This window comes from Microcaecilia unicolor, chromosome 8 (assembly GCF_901765095.1).
Source record: "Microcaecilia unicolor chromosome 8, aMicUni1.1, whole genome shotgun sequence".
Lineage (NCBI taxonomy): Eukaryota > Metazoa > Chordata > Amphibia > Gymnophiona > Siphonopidae > Microcaecilia > Microcaecilia unicolor.
This window is the reverse complement of record NC_044038.1, coordinates 174,277,850-174,295,135: the sequence shown is the minus strand read 5'-3', so window position 1 is coordinate 174,295,135 and position 17,286 is coordinate 174,277,850. Positions and strand designations below refer to the sequence as shown.

The following is a 17,286-nucleotide window of genomic DNA, read 5'->3' as shown; positions in this document are numbered from 1 at the left end:
CTGTTTCTCTGAAGTGATTTGGTATTATCTTTGCACCTCAACCTGCTCTATGGGAGCTCAGGGACCAATCAGCCACCATATGAAAAGACCTGCATTATAAGCAGTGGTTCTTAACCTCTGATCCGACACACACGACAGAGTCTGCATGTGTAATACATGGCACAATCCACAGCTGAACAAAAAATATCTAAATAATTGTTTAGAAAAGTGATACAAGGGAAATAAAATATTAACATTTCTCATAAACTTACCGAAATTAAAATTAGTACTTTTTTTTCTCTCCGTTTTAATCTTCATTTACTTCATCAGTGAGAAATCTGGGACTGATAGCTGGACACTATTTCTGGTATGGAGTTGAATGATAGACAAATTCACACTAAACCGACAGGAAAAAAAAGTGTGTGGGGGGTATGTGTGTATGGGGGGGGGGGGGGGGGGGGGTGCCTTCATGTAAAATCCTCCTCCTCTGCAGCTAGCCATGGCAGTTGTCACAGCCACACAGGAGGGAGCCAGACACTACATTACTGGACCAGTGTGGTAATCATTCTGAGAAGGGAGAGTTCATAAGCAGAAATACAGACCTATTATAGGAATTTCACATATCTGATGCCCTGGTTCTCTTTTCTCCCCAGTCTGCAGGTACACATGGTTAAGGAAAGCATGAGCTTGCTATCGATGCCAAACTTGGCAAAACACTGGTTGAGAACCACTGGCAGAGAATTCTTTTGTGTACACTGAATACAAAACACCATTCTGCTCGTGTCAACTTGCAACACCAATGCAGGCATAAGCAAAAATCAGCTCATACACAGAGGAATCCTAGTTGCAATTCTTAGATGTAACTGCAAACAGCTGATTAGGAGAATGCACTACATTGTCATAAGATACAGAATTCTGGCTTGTACATGTTATTTTAAACTGGTGAAAATTTGGTACTAAGAAATACCTAACATATTTAACGTATTGTGTGCTAAAACTCTCCAGGGGGATAGCACAAACCTGGCTACAGAGACAAAAGGAAGCAATGAAAACAGACATTCCAGAAGTCCATTGCTAGCCTCTCAAGACTAACTATAATTATTACAGTAGTACATAACAGCTTATGGCATACAGAAACCTAATGTTTCTCCAGAGTGCTTTTCAAGAAAAGGAGTTTGTAGTCATCAAAAAGTTATTTCCAGTAAAAGAAAAACAATGTCTGAATATGATAAACATAAGAAATACATATATGCCTAGAAGGAAGCACTAAAATAACTGCTGCTCCACAGGACAGAACTAGACTTCAGGCTCCCAAGACCATTAGCAACTGAATGTGCACAATGGCTACCAACATACCAGCACCAATGCAAATGTTTAAAAAGAAAAGAAAAGAAAATGCTATCATGATGCTAGGACAGAACGGTGCAACTGTTCTCCATGACCAAATGCATATATTGAACTGGTGAAACCTGCAGCTTACTTTGGGGGGGGGGGGGGGGGGGGGGTGGAGAATAAAAGGCCCACCCGTCAGTATAAAAATATGCTGGCCTCATCCATGGGTTGGTTGCTTATGCTCCTCCCTGCCATAGACAAACATCTAGCCACAAACATCTTCAGACCAATTCCATCCAAAACACCTTCACGACTAACATTCTAAAGGCATCTAACAAAAACCAGATTGTTTAAATACATTCTTGTTTACTTCTTAAAGGACTGATCAAGGTATGATAAGAGATACCGGAAAAAACCTAAAGAAGGACCTGGATATTTGGAGCTTTGATAAATGAATTGCCATTGCTTCTAAACCAATAAAGGAAAAAACACAACAATAAACAAAAAACCTTACGTGTCAGGACTTCTGACGGATTTAAACACACAAAAATAGAATAAAATCAATCCTAGAAAAAGCTCCTAGGTGTTTGTATTATTCATGTGCGTTGGTCTGTATTCAGAACTCAGGTTGACAACTTAAAGCTTTATTGGAGTTTTTGATATAAACAAATGTTGCAATTCAATCAATGTCCATCTCGGGCAGCTTCTTTTCTGCATCAGCAGCTGCTGTGTTGATGCTCTGCTCGTTGTCTTGTGTTCCATGGGTACTAGCATCTCCATCTCCACCTACAGGTCCATTCTGTTCAGCCTGCTGCTGCTCCTCTTTGGGGGCTTCAACTTTAGGCTTGGGTTTTGAGACTATGGGGCCACAAGTACTGGTCAGCTCCTGAAACATAAAATCTTTAGTCAAACCCCAAAATTTGAACCAACTCAGAGCATGTGCCTAATGAAGTCTGTTTCAATAAACTGGAACACAAAATCAAAAAAGTCTAGTTTTCAAAGTTAATTCCTTTTTTTGGTTCCACCCACCCAAGTTGCCTCACCTGTGGTTTCAATGAATGTAAGCACTCAGAACTTTTATTCTTATTCACCAAGCTATCCAATTTCAACAGCAGTAACTGAATTTTGGTAATTCAGTGACTGTGCAACAGATCGCAAGCCGTATGAAACAGGAGGCTGGGCACAGCTATTAGAGAAAAACTTGTTTCTAAATGTGTATGCTTTATTCATACCTTAGTTTTGGCCTGGATATCCTTAGACTTTACAACTGGGTCCACAGTTAGACTCTGCTTGCTTTGGAGGTTCATTTTATTGTTCATCCATTCCATGGCTTCATTTGCACTCTTCTCTACTTTTGATATATCTACTGCATCCAAATGGTCATACAGCTCATCCTATAAAATGAAAAGGATTTCATCAAATACAAGTCAGAATATTTCTTAGCTTTTATATTCAAATTAAGAAAGTTCATTAGATAACGTTACACAAGATGCAGAAACTGCCTAAGAGATTGCAAGGGTGAAAGCAAGATGAAGGTATCAGACAAAAAGAGCTGGTAGATCATCATTCAAGAAAGAATAAAACAGAAAAGTGCAGATTAATTTGATGTCCATCACTATGTACAAAACAGTAAACTGTATTCACAACAGCCTCCAGCAACTGTGGCAGAGCAGGGATTAAGTCTTTAACAGAAGTTATAAATGTCTAAGTAAAGGTGCCACAGAATTTTCTGCTACCGTATAGTGTTACAGTACTCCCAGAACTTGCAGATAAAAAGAGTGCCCATACTTCACTCAGGAAACACAGAGCAATGCTGCTACTCGCTGAACTGGGTGGATGGTCAGGTTAGTAGTTAATAAAGGAGGTAGAAGGGTTTGTGGACCACTTTCCTTAATTGCAAAGCAGAAGGCAAAGTCTTCAACTAATGTCATAAAAATCATAGGACATAAAGGCCACTTAATATTACACAAACAGCAATAAGGAAAAAATAGATTTCACCTGCTAACTTTTTTTGTGTTCAAACATGTAGGTTTGCCTTCTGCTAGCAGAGAGGCTGAGAACCACTGAACCAGTGGCATCATCCTTTAAATATCCTGTGCAGTCACTTACTAGCCAGTATTATTTTGATAAAGCAAGCTATACTAACCACCAAATATCCCAGAACAAGAAAACCATCAAAACACAACTTGAGCATCTCAGACAACCAAGGCTACAATACCAATTACAGAAGATTGAATCCAATTTTTTCTGTCTTATCCCACCAGACCAGTCTCAACACATGGGAAGTACCAAAGCACTCAGGAATCAAGAGATGTTTGCCTTCAAGATCTCAGCTCCAAAAGGCCTCATCTTGCTTTGCCTACACATCCAATCTGTAATGACATACAAAAGAACCGAGTGATGACCAAGTGGCCACTTTACAGATTTCCTGTGGTGGAACTAGTCTATGTTCTGCCCAAGAAGCAGCTTACCCTCTGATAGAATGCGCCTTGAACACCAGAGGGAATGGGTGTCCCTTGATATAGCATGGAGGCGATATTCTCTTTGATCCAGGACACCAGTGACCGACACTGCTCCCCCTTGTTTTGGTTGGTGAAGCCAAAAAAGCTCAACAGATCACCAAAATTCTTTGCCCTCTTCAAACAAGAAAGTCCTTCTTGCATCCAACCGATGAAGCTGGTTAGTATTGATTCTCCCACTGACTTCCCATAACACCAGAAGCAAAATCGACTGATTCATATGAAACTGGCAACTTTTGGCGAAAGGAATCAGATGCAGCACTTTTACAAATAACCAGAAGAGGGTCTTGACAAGGATAAGGCCTGCAATTTCAAAATTGTCCTCACTGAGCAAGGAGCTAAAGAGTAGATTAACATTCTGATGGCCTGGGCAGCAGCTTATGTAGCCAAAGTGGAAAATGGCCAAGTGAATTTCTCAAGCAACCACACTGGATCTAGAGAAGTGGAGTCTAGTGGACCAAATATTCACCAACATTGTTCAGTGCTGGGGAACACCAGTGATGGATCTTACAGTGTCAAACAAGAACACTGTTTTAAGTGTTAGGTCACCAACACAAAATATTTGTTTTAGATCCCATAGAGGCACCACCAGGTTCCAGGGAGACCTTAATAGCTTAATACTCCTCAGAAGTTTCATTACATCAGAATGAAATGCCAATAACTAATCATGAACCAAATCCCTAAAAGCAAGGAATGGCTGCTACCGGTACCATTAGGAAGGCTAGAGCCAAACTTGTCAAAAAAACATCCTGCTCAAAAATTTGCAACACTTACATATTTGAAATTAGCTCACACCCTTTTCAGTAGTAGCTGAAGGCGAGTTACATTCAAGCATAGTAGGTATTTCCCTGTCCCTGGAGAGCTTACAAGCTAAGTTTATACCTGAGGCACTGGAGGATCAAGCGACTTGTCCAAGATCATAAGAGATAGCAGTGAGATTTGAACTGGGCTTTCTTGGCTGTTAGCTCAGTGCTCTACTCACTAGGCTACTCCTCCACTTCATATGCTAAGGGAGGTTGAAGTCCTCCTCAAACACAACAGTAACTATGGCTCAGGCAGAATAACTTCTTACAGTTTCACCCTGTCAAGGGTAAGCCATAAGTCAGGATAGATATTCGGCAACTGTATCAGCCCTTGCATCAACGGGTCCTCCAGTCAGTAGTACTAGGAGGATCCTCCTTGCACAGCTACATGAGATTCCATACCAAGCCTAATTGGCCAATCCAGCACCACTAATACTATGGCCCCCAAATGACCACCTGTCTTCTGACTGAACCCAGGAGCAGCCATAGTAGAAAACCACACAACTCCGCTCAAAGCTACAGCTAAATCAAACGTATAGCTGCCAACCAATGTTTTTGGCTGACAAACTTGGGAACCCTTGTGTTCTTGTTTGACACCAAAAGATCCATCAATGGTGTTTCCCCAGTGCTGAACAGTGTTGGTAAATATTTGGTTCACTAGACTCCACTTCTCTAGATCCAGTGTGCTTGCTCGAGAAATTCACTTGGACATTTTCCACTTTGGCTACATACATTGCTGACATGACTGATAGAGTAGATTAACAGTCTGATGGCCTGGGCCTAACTCCTTGACTTAGTTCCTCCCCATCGATTCACATAAGCTACAGTCACGGCATTGTCTGATAGCAGGTGCACTGCAGCATCAGTCTCAAGGACCACAAAGCCAATCACATAGCCCTCCCTTCAAAATAACTGATGGGCCACCATGTTTCCAACTTCTACCACTGACCCCGGACTTCTCCCCCCCCCCCCCCCCCCCCCCCAAAAAAAAAAAAAAAAAAAATCTTTTGAGGCTGTCTCATCACCACTGTCTGGTCTGGAGATTCCAGACCCATTCCTTGCCACAGTTTTACTTCCTGAAGCCATCACGACAGACTGTCTCACTTCCCCCCTCCCCCCCCCCCCCACAGCTACATAAAACCTCAGGCAAATACTAAAAAGGGCCATACTTATGGTGAACATCAAAATAAGGTCCAAGGATTAGCCAGAAAGGCTGCAGTTATCTCCAGCCAAGCTGCTTCTGAGATTCCTCCTGAGACTCCTTTCAGAGCATCTTTAGGGAACTGCTCAGATCAAAGAAAACAAGTCCTAGCCACAACACCCCTACAGACAGCTATTTGCAAGGCCAAGGCAGACAATTCAAAAGCTTGTTTTAGAAGGATCTCCATATGTCAAATCCTATGGATCTCTGAGGGTCACAATCCCTTCCACCGAGATAGCCTTCTTGATGGCTGGCTGCCGAAACAAGAGCATCCACCTTCAGAAGACAGAAGAATTTCCTTTCCACCACTAGGATAACAAACCTGGTCACTTCTAACCCTGTGCTTAGAATATTACACTCCCCTGCAATCTCACCCTTAATGGCCCTATATACCATAAGAGCCACGTAGCTTCTCAGCCCCCAAAGGCCCTTCCTTAGTGGCACCTAACTCCTTTCTTATTTCATATCAACTCTGACAAGCCCTTCAAGAAGAATGCTTTATGCATTAACAGCAAAAATTCTGGTGAAAACCCCTGTATTGTGTGTTCCTGCATAGGCAACTGTAGTAGCCAAAACTTGTTTCTCTCGACTGCTGAATTACATCAGCCCAGTTCAAAACCGGACTGCTCGCTTGTTCCCCATAGCAACTGACAAGGCGTTGTTTCCCACCAAAAGTTGGGTACTTTGTGAAAGAAGACTGATGCAGGGGCTGCCTCCATTGACCAAGGTTCCTTTCCAGCTGCTGTGCCAGTTGCTGGAGATGCACCAGCATGCTGACAACAGCTGCAGCACTGGTTGACAGATGTGTCCCAACTGAAAAAGGGTGGAGAACCAGTGCTCTAAGGAAGCTTAAGCAAACCTCCTCCCCTCCATAGCTAAAGTGTAATAGGTACTACTGTGACCAAAAGATAATCTTAGAGCACCATCAGAACTAATCAGTCACAGATGTGGCAGGCAAATATTTAAAATTAAAATTCTCATTAAATAATTGCAACTCCTCCTGGGGGGGGGGGGGGGGGGGTTGGCCTAATCTCGAGAGAGGGGACTGAGGCACATGCAGCCAAAATACTTGAGAGCCTCTATTGTGGCACCACAGGTGGGTGTAGCATTCCAGGAGACCTGCTTCCACTTTCTACAATAAATTTTATTTTTTTTCTTTAAAGTAGATAGAAAATGCTGGCTAGTGACTTCACAGGATAAATTAAAAGGATGTCATCACTGGTTCAGTGGTTCTCAGTCTCCATCTGCTGGTAGAAAACAGCAAATCTATTGAATTGAACTGGACTGGTGGGACAATAAGGAAGGTATCTATTAAAGTGGAAAACTGCCTACCACATGCTGGTTATTTTTTTTTCTTCTACAAAATTTTTTAAATTTGTAAAAGTTCTCTGAAAACTCAAACAACAAAACAAAAAAGATAATCTTAACTGCTCAGCCTCAGCAGATGACAGGAAAACAAATCATTTTCTTTTCAAAACAGGGGAATGGTGTCCTTTAAGGACACATGCATAAGTGCCCTTCACATAAATTCATGCTTATGAACATATTAATGAAAATTCTGGACTTTAACAATGCAAAAATGAGCAATGACATAAAAGACATCAGCTTCTATTTTTTGCTCAATCTTAAACTGAACTAAAAACAAAACAAAAAACATACCTTGTTTTGGAAGGCATGAACCACCTTCATATACATCTGGATTTGCTTCCCAAGATCATCAAATGCTTTTGGTCTTTCTTCAAACTCTTGATAGCGTATCTGAATAGGCTGACCCAGGCTCTAGGAAGAACAATTCAGAAGATTGCTGAATTTATTTATTTTACAGATGTGCAGAAGTCAACATTTATATCCCATTCTCTAAGGAATTATTTGACATAACTCACATGATTAGTCTAGGAATAAAACTTTTGGAATCACAGGCTTCTAATTTCAAACTAAAAAAAAACTTAACATGGAGAAAACTACATTTCTAATTATAACTAACCCTTACCATCCTATGAATCTTAGTAACTTTACTATTAAGAACAAAACCTATTCCCTTGAGGCATCAACAAAAATCTTGGAAGTCACAATAGATCGTTTCCTCACCCTTGAAAACCAAGAAGTTGACCTCGAGTGTCTTTCACTCACTTTGGAAGCTAAAGAGATTGAGGCCATTTTTCTCAAAATCAGTCTTTCGTACTTTGGTTCAATCCCTTCTCCTCACCAAATTTGACTATTGCAATTCCATCTATGCTGGACTAAAAGGTGGTCTTCTAAAAAAATTGCAAAACAGCTCAAAATACTGCTGCTCGTCTTCTCCTTGCTTCGCCAAAACCACATTGGTTACCAGATAGAATATCTTTCAAATTATGCATTTTCATTCACCAAATTCTGTTTGGTCAAGCCCCATCATATATGAATAATCTTATTGAATTACCTCCTTGTAATGCTGTTTATCATCTACAGAATATCTTGTCACTTCCCTATCTGTAAGAATGTGATATATAAAACAATTCACTCTGCTAATTTCTCCTATCAAGGCACCAACATTTGGAATTCTCTTTCTAAATCAATCAAGTTTACAGATCATTAGCTAACATTTAGAAGTCTTCTAAAAACACATTTCTTCAGTCTGGCCTTTTTGAATTAAAAAAAAAAAAAAAAAAAAAAACAACCTCTACTTGAATTTTATCCACACCCTTTTCTTAATCTCGTTTTCCATCTAGTCCTGCCTAATTATGCTCTCACCTATCCACCGTTATTTGTTTGTCCTTGAGATAATCAATCCCTGGTTACTTATTGCACATGCATTAATTTGCTTCTTGAACTTATTCTAATTTGTATTATATTCTGTACATTAGTATGTTTTATTCACTTTGTTTTTAGGCCACATTGAACTTGAGTCTATATCGGGCTAATGTGGGGTATAAATGTCATGAACAAACAAACATTACTGCTGTCACCCTCAAAGGAGAATGCACCACCTAATTTTTGTCTAAAAACACATCTCAATATGTGAATTGTAAAAACCTATGCTTAAAGCTCAGCAGCAAACTTTTTACCACACCACCACATATACCTATTTTTAAAACCAATCAGTTTGCATAACTTAAATAAAGATACCCCAACAGTATATAGCTTGCCACAGTACAATTTTTGTTCTTCTAAACAGCTAAAATAGGCAGACATTTTTCTATTGGAGTTTGCTGACCCAAGAGCCATACTGAGTTAACTGTAGGCTGTCTGCTGGTTCATCACCTAAGTCATGACTGAGATTTTAAGATTTCTTGTTAACAGGCACAGGGGGGTAGCCATGGGCGGGCCTGGACCAGCCACTTTCCCTCCAGGCCCGCCCATCCAACATCCTGCTGCTGTCGCTGCCTTTTCTCCCGCGGTTCCGCCGGGTCCGGGAAGCAGCATTCAGCAGTGTTGCCTGCCTTTTAAAATAATTCGTCTCCCCAGGCTCTGCTGCATTTACTTCTTCGTCCATGACAAAGCGCTGCTGTTTGCACAGGCAGCTCCGCTCCCCTTTGCCGCGTCCATCTGGCCCTACGTATCCACTACAGGAAGTGGATCAGAGAGGGCTGGATGGATGCGACAAAGGGGAGCGGAGGCAGCGCTTTGCGATGGGCGAAGAAGTAAATGCAGCGGAGCCTGGGGAGACGAATTATTTTAAAAGGCAGGCAGGAACGCAGGCAACGCTGCTGAACGTTGCTTCCCGCCACGCTGGTGACTGGTGCAGGGATGAGACTTCTCAAGCCTTGGGGGCCTCCAGAAGATTCTTCAGCTGGCAGGGCCAGGAGATCCCCGCCAGCCCAGGTTTTTATCTTTACGGGAGGGGGATGGACAGAGAGGAAATATATGGGTCATGCCCACCCAGTCCACCCCCAGGCCCACCCAAAAAATGAGGTCTGGCTACGCTACTGAACAGGCGTCAGTATAAAGTCTGTGTTAGGCTAGCCTCCTCCACCCTCTGTTAAGTCTTCTGATTTGTATTATACATTCAGTAGAATTGCAATAACTTTCACCTTTAGGTCACTTAGTTTATCTATGTAAACTTGCTTGGGCTGGTCTTCTCCATCTTCATACAGCCAGTTCTCTGTGTCTTCCAGTTTTAAAGTAAAACTGTTGCGATCCTAACAACAAAGACATTTGTAAAGAAAGGAAATTCCTAGCTGTCCTCGGCATACTACTATCTAAAATCTGCTTTATTCATTTTACATAACAGCCTTAACCTCAACAAAAATCATCCAATGAGGTAAAGTTAATATTACATTTTAAAATGAAGAATGTAGCTTATTTTTTAATATAAAACTTATTAAGAAATGTAATTACTAACTTTTTCACCCTTTTCCAACAATCTGAGCTTGGCAAATATATGGATGTGTTCGAGTGCTGAAGAGTAAATTATGTTTCAACGTTTTTATTAGATTTGTAATACCAATATACTTTACAACATAGTGATATAGTTACATCTCAGTCAACCAATTATAGTATCAACTCTATGCAACAGCATTTATCATATTTCCCCCCCTCTCTCCTCACCCAACTCCTCTTGAACCCTGCTTGCTGCTGTTAAAGTTATTGATTAGGAATTGGAGTGTTGTATAATTAAGTGAAATCATCTACTATTGTCTCTTGTTTGTTATTATTAAACATTCTAGCTCCCATTCTGTGTTCTCTAGAAGAGTAAATTATACTCACATCTTCACTAACAAATTTTTCTAAGATGCCACAAAGTTTGTCTCTCATCTCATACACATACTCTTCTACCGCGTTCTTGGCATCATTTCTTTCTTTCTCCAACTTGTCCTGCATGATCATTTTACCCTGTGAAGAACAGTGTCATTCAATACATTTTTCTTCACATACATCTCAGCTCACATTCATAAATGATCTGGAAATAGGAACAAAGTGAGGTGGTAAATTTGGAGATGACAAAACCATTCAAAGTCCTTAAATTGCATGAGAAATTGAAGGACCTTATGAGACTGGGCATCCAAATAGCAGATGAAATTTAATGTGGAATGTAACATGTTGCACTTTGGGAAGAATAACCCAAGTTACAACTACAAGATGCTAGGTTTCACATTAGGAGTCATCATCCAAGAAAGATCTAGGTGTCATCATGCACAACAAATCGATATCTGATTAGTATGACTCGTGTTAGGAAAACAAATGGAAAAAAATTTATAATTCTTCTGTATAGCTCCATAGTGTGACCTCACCTTAAGTATTGTGTGCAATTCTGGTCACCATATCTCAAAAAAGATATAATCGCATTAGAAAAAGGTACAGAGAAAGGCACCTCCCCCCCCTGCTGACCCTAACACAATTTGCTTGGCATTACCATGTTAGTCTACATGGATAACATCCAAGTCCTTATCACCTTAGACATCTGTTCCTCCCTTGAAATCTGAATTAGCTAACAAAAAAAAACAAACCTCACTCAGAATACAACTGGCCTGTTTGTCCATGAAGAAACTGAAGACATTTACCTGTACCAAGTATTCTCGGAAGACAGTAGGCCACTTATTTCTCACAAGTGGGTGGCATCATCCATGGTGCCCAATGCGGAAATGTTGCTCAGCGTACCACTTTAAGAGCTTGAGACAGCCCTTCCACCATGCATGCATGGGTGCCTTCCTAGCTAACTCACAAGTGCAGAACCAACAGTACAATAATACAGCTATACCCCAAGGGGAGGTGGGAGGATATGTGAGAATGCTGTCCTCAAAGAATACTTGCAACAGGTAATTAATTATCTTTGCTTTCTCAGAGGACAAGCAGGCCAGCTAATTCGCATATGTGGAGTCTCTAGCTACCAGGCTCACAAAAAAACAAAAAGAAAGGAAGAAAGAAGAAACACATTAGGACAATAGGAACTCGCAATGGTGAGTACAAAAAAAGTCAATTAACCTGGATGGTTGAGTGTGCAGCCTGGAACAGAATAAAAAACGGAACTAGAATGGTGGAGATGGATTCTAGACCCCGAAGAAATTCTGCAGAACTGTCTGTCCAAACCGACTGTCACATTAGGTATCTTGTTGAAGGTGATAGTGGGATATGAATATGAGGACTAAAGACCATGTTGTAGCCGATATCAAGTGGGTTACTGACAACGACATAGCTCTCACATTGTGAACATCGACATGACCCTCATGAGTCAGCCCACCTTGGGCGTAAGTAAAAGACATGCAATCTGCCAGCCAACTGGAAATTGTGCATTTTCCGATGGCGATTTCCATCCTGTTGGGATCAAAAACAAAAAGCTGGATGGACTGTTTATAGGACCTAGTCCGCTCCAGGTAAAAGGCCAATGCTCGCTTATAGCCCAAAGTGTGCAGTGCGCTTTCACAAGGATGGGGCATGAGGTTTGGGGAAAAAAAATGTTGAAAGGATGATAGACTGATTTAGATGTAACTCCACTACCTTAGGCAGAACTTATGGTGGGTGTGAAGAACTACTCTGTTATGATGAAATTTCATGTAAGGTGAATCCACTAAGGTCTGAAGCTCACTGACCCTGCAAGCTGAAGCAACTGTCGCCAAAAACAAGACCTTCCAGGTCAAGTACTTCAGTAGATAGGAATCAAGTGGCTCAAAAGGAACTTTCATCAGCTAGGTAAGGATGACATTGAGGTCCCCATGACACAGGCAGAAGTTTGCCAGGGGGCTTTGTCAAAAGCAAACCTCTCGAAGCAAATAACTTCCCAAAAATACCTTTTCGGAAGTATGACCTTCCCCTAAAATCACAGGTCAGGAATCTTAGGATACTGCTAGACTCATTACTCACTCTGATTCCTGTCTATTACTAATGAAATCCCTCTCCATGTATTAAAAAGACGAGTCTGACCACAGTGGTCCATGTCGTAACATCATGGCTAGAATACTGTAATACCCTGTACACTGGCCAAAACAAAAAGACTTTGTATCAGCTGCAAATAATTCAGAATGCTGCAACACAAGCGAAGGCTGCAAGTGGCGTGATCACATCACACCCTTTCAGCAAAAGCTACACTGGCTACCAGTACATTACATAGCTAAATTTAGAACTATATTTGATTTTCAAAGTCTAAAGACAAAATGGGCCAGAGAACTTGAAGAATAAGTTAGCCCTTTACACACCTTTGAGACCTCTAAGGTCCTCTCAAGGATCATCACTACATGAACCTTCGTCAAAAGAAATTGTACGATGTGATGCACACCAGCGAGCCTGGAATTTACTCCCAGAGAGGCTATGTGTAACTTGAGACTACCTCTATTTCAAGAAGCAGGTGAAAGCCTGGCTCATCTCCCAAGCCTTTAATACATGGTGACTGACTATACACTCATTCTGCACCTGGACTAGCTTGCTATACACAGTAACTTAAATCAGTTCCTTATCTCTTAACTATATAAAGAACTTGCCTTGAGTTTAGCTAACCATTATCCCAGCTGACTCTGTACCACACATTTTGTTCTCATCATATATCTGCACTCTGTCTCTCAACTATATAGTAAGCTGTATTGTAGTAAATAATTAGCATTATATCTATATTAGTTGAATGTTCTAATGCATGCTTATTAGGTGTATCATTAGTATTATGCTAACACTGTCATATCTCTGGTATTTGAATTCCAGTGCTGTTAAATGTGTGTTTTTGATACTGTTTCACAGTAGTTCTATTATTAGGTTTCAATTTACTGTTTTCAAGTTTACTTCATTTATGTTTATACTTGGTTATTTTACTATTGTTGTGCTGTTAATAAAATTGTAAGTTTTATGTTAAACTGTATCTGCTGTACACCACCTTTGGTGAATCTCTTCATAAAGGTGGTCAACAGATCCCAATAAAAAATAAATAAAACTAGACTGCCCGCAGATGGGCTTACCTTCTTTTTTTAAGTGTGTTTATTAGCATTTTCATATCAAACAAACATCATACACTTCGCATCCTAAACAGCATATCTTTACATCCCCATCAGAACTGTACAATATCCCTTCGCCCTCCCCCCAGGGTATTTAGAAGGAGAAATCTTATCCAAGAACAAGGAGACAGCCGTTTCCACTAGAGATCACACTGATAAACCCCTCCACCCCATGTATGCAGTCCATGTTTTGAGAAACCGAATCATACCACCTCTCCGTAAAGCAGTAAGTTTATCCATTAGACAGCAATAGTCCACCTTAGCCAAAACCTGATCTACCGTTGGGTCCGCAGTTTGTTTCCACATTCTTGCAATTAAAGTCCTGGCTGCTGTAACAATTTGAGCCATCAGAGAGTGTTGCGAACCACGGCTCATCTGTGGTGAGATATTCAACAAACATAAGCCCGGACTAAGGGTGATCGCAGCTCCCAGACCTCCCTGCAATCGGGCTTGTAAGTTTCTCCAAAACTGTTGAATCACTGGACAGTTCCACCATATATGCCAAAAAGTTCCTATGGACCCACATTTACGCCAGCATTGTGCCTCACCTGTTTTAAAAATGCGGGCTATTCTGCTAGGGGTCATATACCACTGATATAACATCTTGTACCCATTTTCCACCATTGGAGTGGCAACCGAAAAGGATAATAGATTCTTATAAATCCAACCCCACCGGGTTGGATCATATTTAACTGTTAGTAAGGACTCCCACTTATGAACACAGCGTTCTAAGGGTTGGGATCTAAGTAACAGTGCACGATAAATCCTGGAGATTCCCCCTTTCCCCTCTCCATTCCTCATTGCCATTTCTAATTCCGTTACAGGTAGGGAAAGTTCCGATTTTGCTCTCCGATACACAAAATCCCTGATCTGCATATAAGGAAATCTATCCCGATCTGTGAGGCCAAACTCATCCTGTAGGGTGTTAAATGAAAAGCAAGTCCCCTCTTCCCATATCTGCCCCAACAGATGCAAAGAAGCGGCTGACCATCGCCCATATACTCCCTCTACCCAACCAGGAGTAAAATCTGTCGCGTATATAATGGGTGTGGTCAAGTGGTATTTACGCCCCGGAAACCAGACATTCCTACATTGTGCCCACTCACCCAGGGCCACCTTCATCTGACCAGTTAACCCCAAGAGTAAGCCCCGTAGCAACGGCATGGGCAACCATGGTGCCGCCCAAATAGGCACCCCTTTCAATCCCCATTGTGCCGCATGGGTCCATAATTTAGTTGGCCCTTTCAGGCACATAGCTAACATTTGAAACAAAGCAGCTTTATAGTATAACCCAAAATTTGGTACTCCCATACCCCCATTTTTACAAAGCTGATATACGATCTTGCGGTTCACCCGGGGAGGTCTCTTACGGCAAATAAAGGCGAACACCTTCTTGTTAAGTGTGTGGGAAAATGTATGTGGAATAGCAACCGGCACAGCCATAAAGAGGTAAAGTAGCCTAGGCAGTATGGTCATCTTCACCGCCGCTATTCTCCCCATCCAGGACAAGCGAAGCCCCACCCCCCCCCCCCCCCCCCATCTATCAAATTCCCAAAATAAGTCCTGCAATTTAGGGGGAAAGTTTTCCAGGTATAAATCCTCAGTTTTAGGTGTCAAAGTAACTCCCAGGTATCTAATACCCTTAGGAGACCATTTAAATGGGAACAGCGGTTGTAATTCAGCTTGAAGCCCCTCTGGAAATTGTAGCGGCATGAGTTCATATTTTTGAAGGTTAATCTTTAGGCCAGCGGCCACTCCATATTGCTTAAGAATCTCCATCACAGCTCTCAAAGAAGTCTGAGGGTGTGAAACCGTGAGCAGAACATCATCCTCATATAGCAGAAGTTTAGTTTGGGACCGTCCGTCTTTATTTTGTACAGCGCTGCATAACCCTAGTAGCGCTCTAGAAATGTTAAGTAGTAGTAGTAGTTTCTTGCCTCCCTATTCTGATACCTTGCACATCGGGATCCCGTCTAACCAGGATCGCTAGGGGCTCCATAAACAATGCAAACAGCAGCGGTGATAGAGCACATCCCTGCCGTGTGCCCCTATAAAGTTCAAAGGGCACCGTATTGGAGCCATTAATCAATATTTGGGACATGGGGTGTCGATAGAGCGCTGAGACCCAGTTCATAAACTGCCCGTTAAAGCCCACTCTTTTCAGCACTGCAAAGAGGAAGGGCCACAGCACTCTATCGAAAGCCTTCTCGGCATCCAAAGAGAGGAAAACCGCCAGTTGTCCCACCTTCTCAATCCGCTCCAATATATATTGTGCCCGCCTGGTATTATCAAAAGTTTGTCTGTTCATTATAAACCCAGCCTGGTCCTCATGAACCAGACGGGGCAATACTTTTTGCAATCGCCCAGCCAAAATTGTGGTCATGATCTTATAATCTGTCCCTAATAGGGAGATGGGCCTGTAAGAGCCGCAGCTTTGAGGATCTTTATGAGGTTTAAGTAACAAAACAACTGTTGCCAGCCTCCACGACCTAGGAAGAGTCGTGTCCGCCTGTATGGCATTAAACAATCTAAGTAGTATGGGCGCTAAGAGTGATTTAAAGCATTTATAGAACCTATTGCTGTACCCATCCGCCCCTGGTGCCTTGCCCCCGGGCAAGTCTTTAATGGCCCCTATCACCTCCTCCAGTTCTATAGGAGCGGACAGCATATCCTGCTCGGGCCCCCTCAAAGTCGGCTGATCCACCCCATCTAGAAAGGACTGCATATCAGCATCTGACAGAGGAGCTTCCGGCTGGTAAAGCTTCTGGTAATATTGCAGAAACACTATCTGAATGTCCTCTGATCCCAGTGCTGCCCCTCCTCATCGCTCACACTACCAGTGGCATTCCGACCTGCCAGTTGTTTTAATTTATATGCAAGAAGCTTACTAGCCTTATTATTAAATTCATAGTGCTCCTGCTGTACTCGCTGCATCTGTTCCTTAATAGCCACAAGCTCCAGCGCTAATAGTTGTACTCTAGCCCTATGCAGATCCTCCTGTTGATCTGTTGTAGCTTGCTGACCTTTGACCAGCATGTCTAACTGTTGTATCTGTTGTCGGAGTTCTGCTTCCTTTTTCCTGGTATCTTTATTCAGATATGCTTGCAACGAGATCACTTTCCCTCGGATCACCACTTTTAGACTCTCCCATAATGTCTCCAGGCTGATATCCGGGGCATCATTGAAATGCAAAAATTCCCTGATGCCCCCCTCAATACGTTTAACGTTTTTGGGATCATCCAGCAACCCATCAGGGAATATCCATTTTCTATCCCCCCTATTTAAGGGCCCGCCTCTCAACGTTATAGTAATAGGGGCGTGATCCGACCAGGAGCGAGTATGGATCTCTGCGGACTGTGCCAGTGCTACCCATCCACATATCGGTTCTCGAGAATGTGTCGTGTGGTGTAGAATAATAGGTATAATCCCTCCCAGTTCCATGCATAACCCGCCATATATCCACTAATCCCCACTGATTAAGAAATTGGATGAGCTTGTCCCTCTCCGGTTGTGCATATTGAGCCCTCCCCGACGAATTAGCCAACACGGGATCCATAGTT

General features: G+C 42.0%; 1 protein-coding gene across 1 annotated transcript in view; it reads right to left on the bottom strand.

Moving 5' to 3' along the window:
• Window positions 1-1,939: 1,939 nt before the first annotated feature.
• Window positions 1,940-17,286, bottom strand: part of HSPA4 (heat shock protein family A (Hsp70) member 4) — a 122,385-nt gene continuing 107,038 nt past the window's right edge. The window contains exons 15-19 of the mRNA XM_030211745.1: window positions 10,521-10,646; window positions 9,845-9,952; window positions 7,494-7,613; window positions 2,544-2,705; window positions 1,940-2,197 (exon numbers count right to left, since the gene is read on the bottom strand). Coding sequence (XP_030067605.1) covers window positions 1,991-2,197; window positions 2,544-2,705; window positions 7,494-7,613; window positions 9,845-9,952; window positions 10,521-10,646 — 723 coding nt within the window. The 3' untranslated portion in view covers window positions 1,940-1,990. The remainder of the gene's footprint in view (window positions 2,198-2,543; window positions 2,706-7,493; window positions 7,614-9,844; window positions 9,953-10,520; window positions 10,647-17,286) is intronic.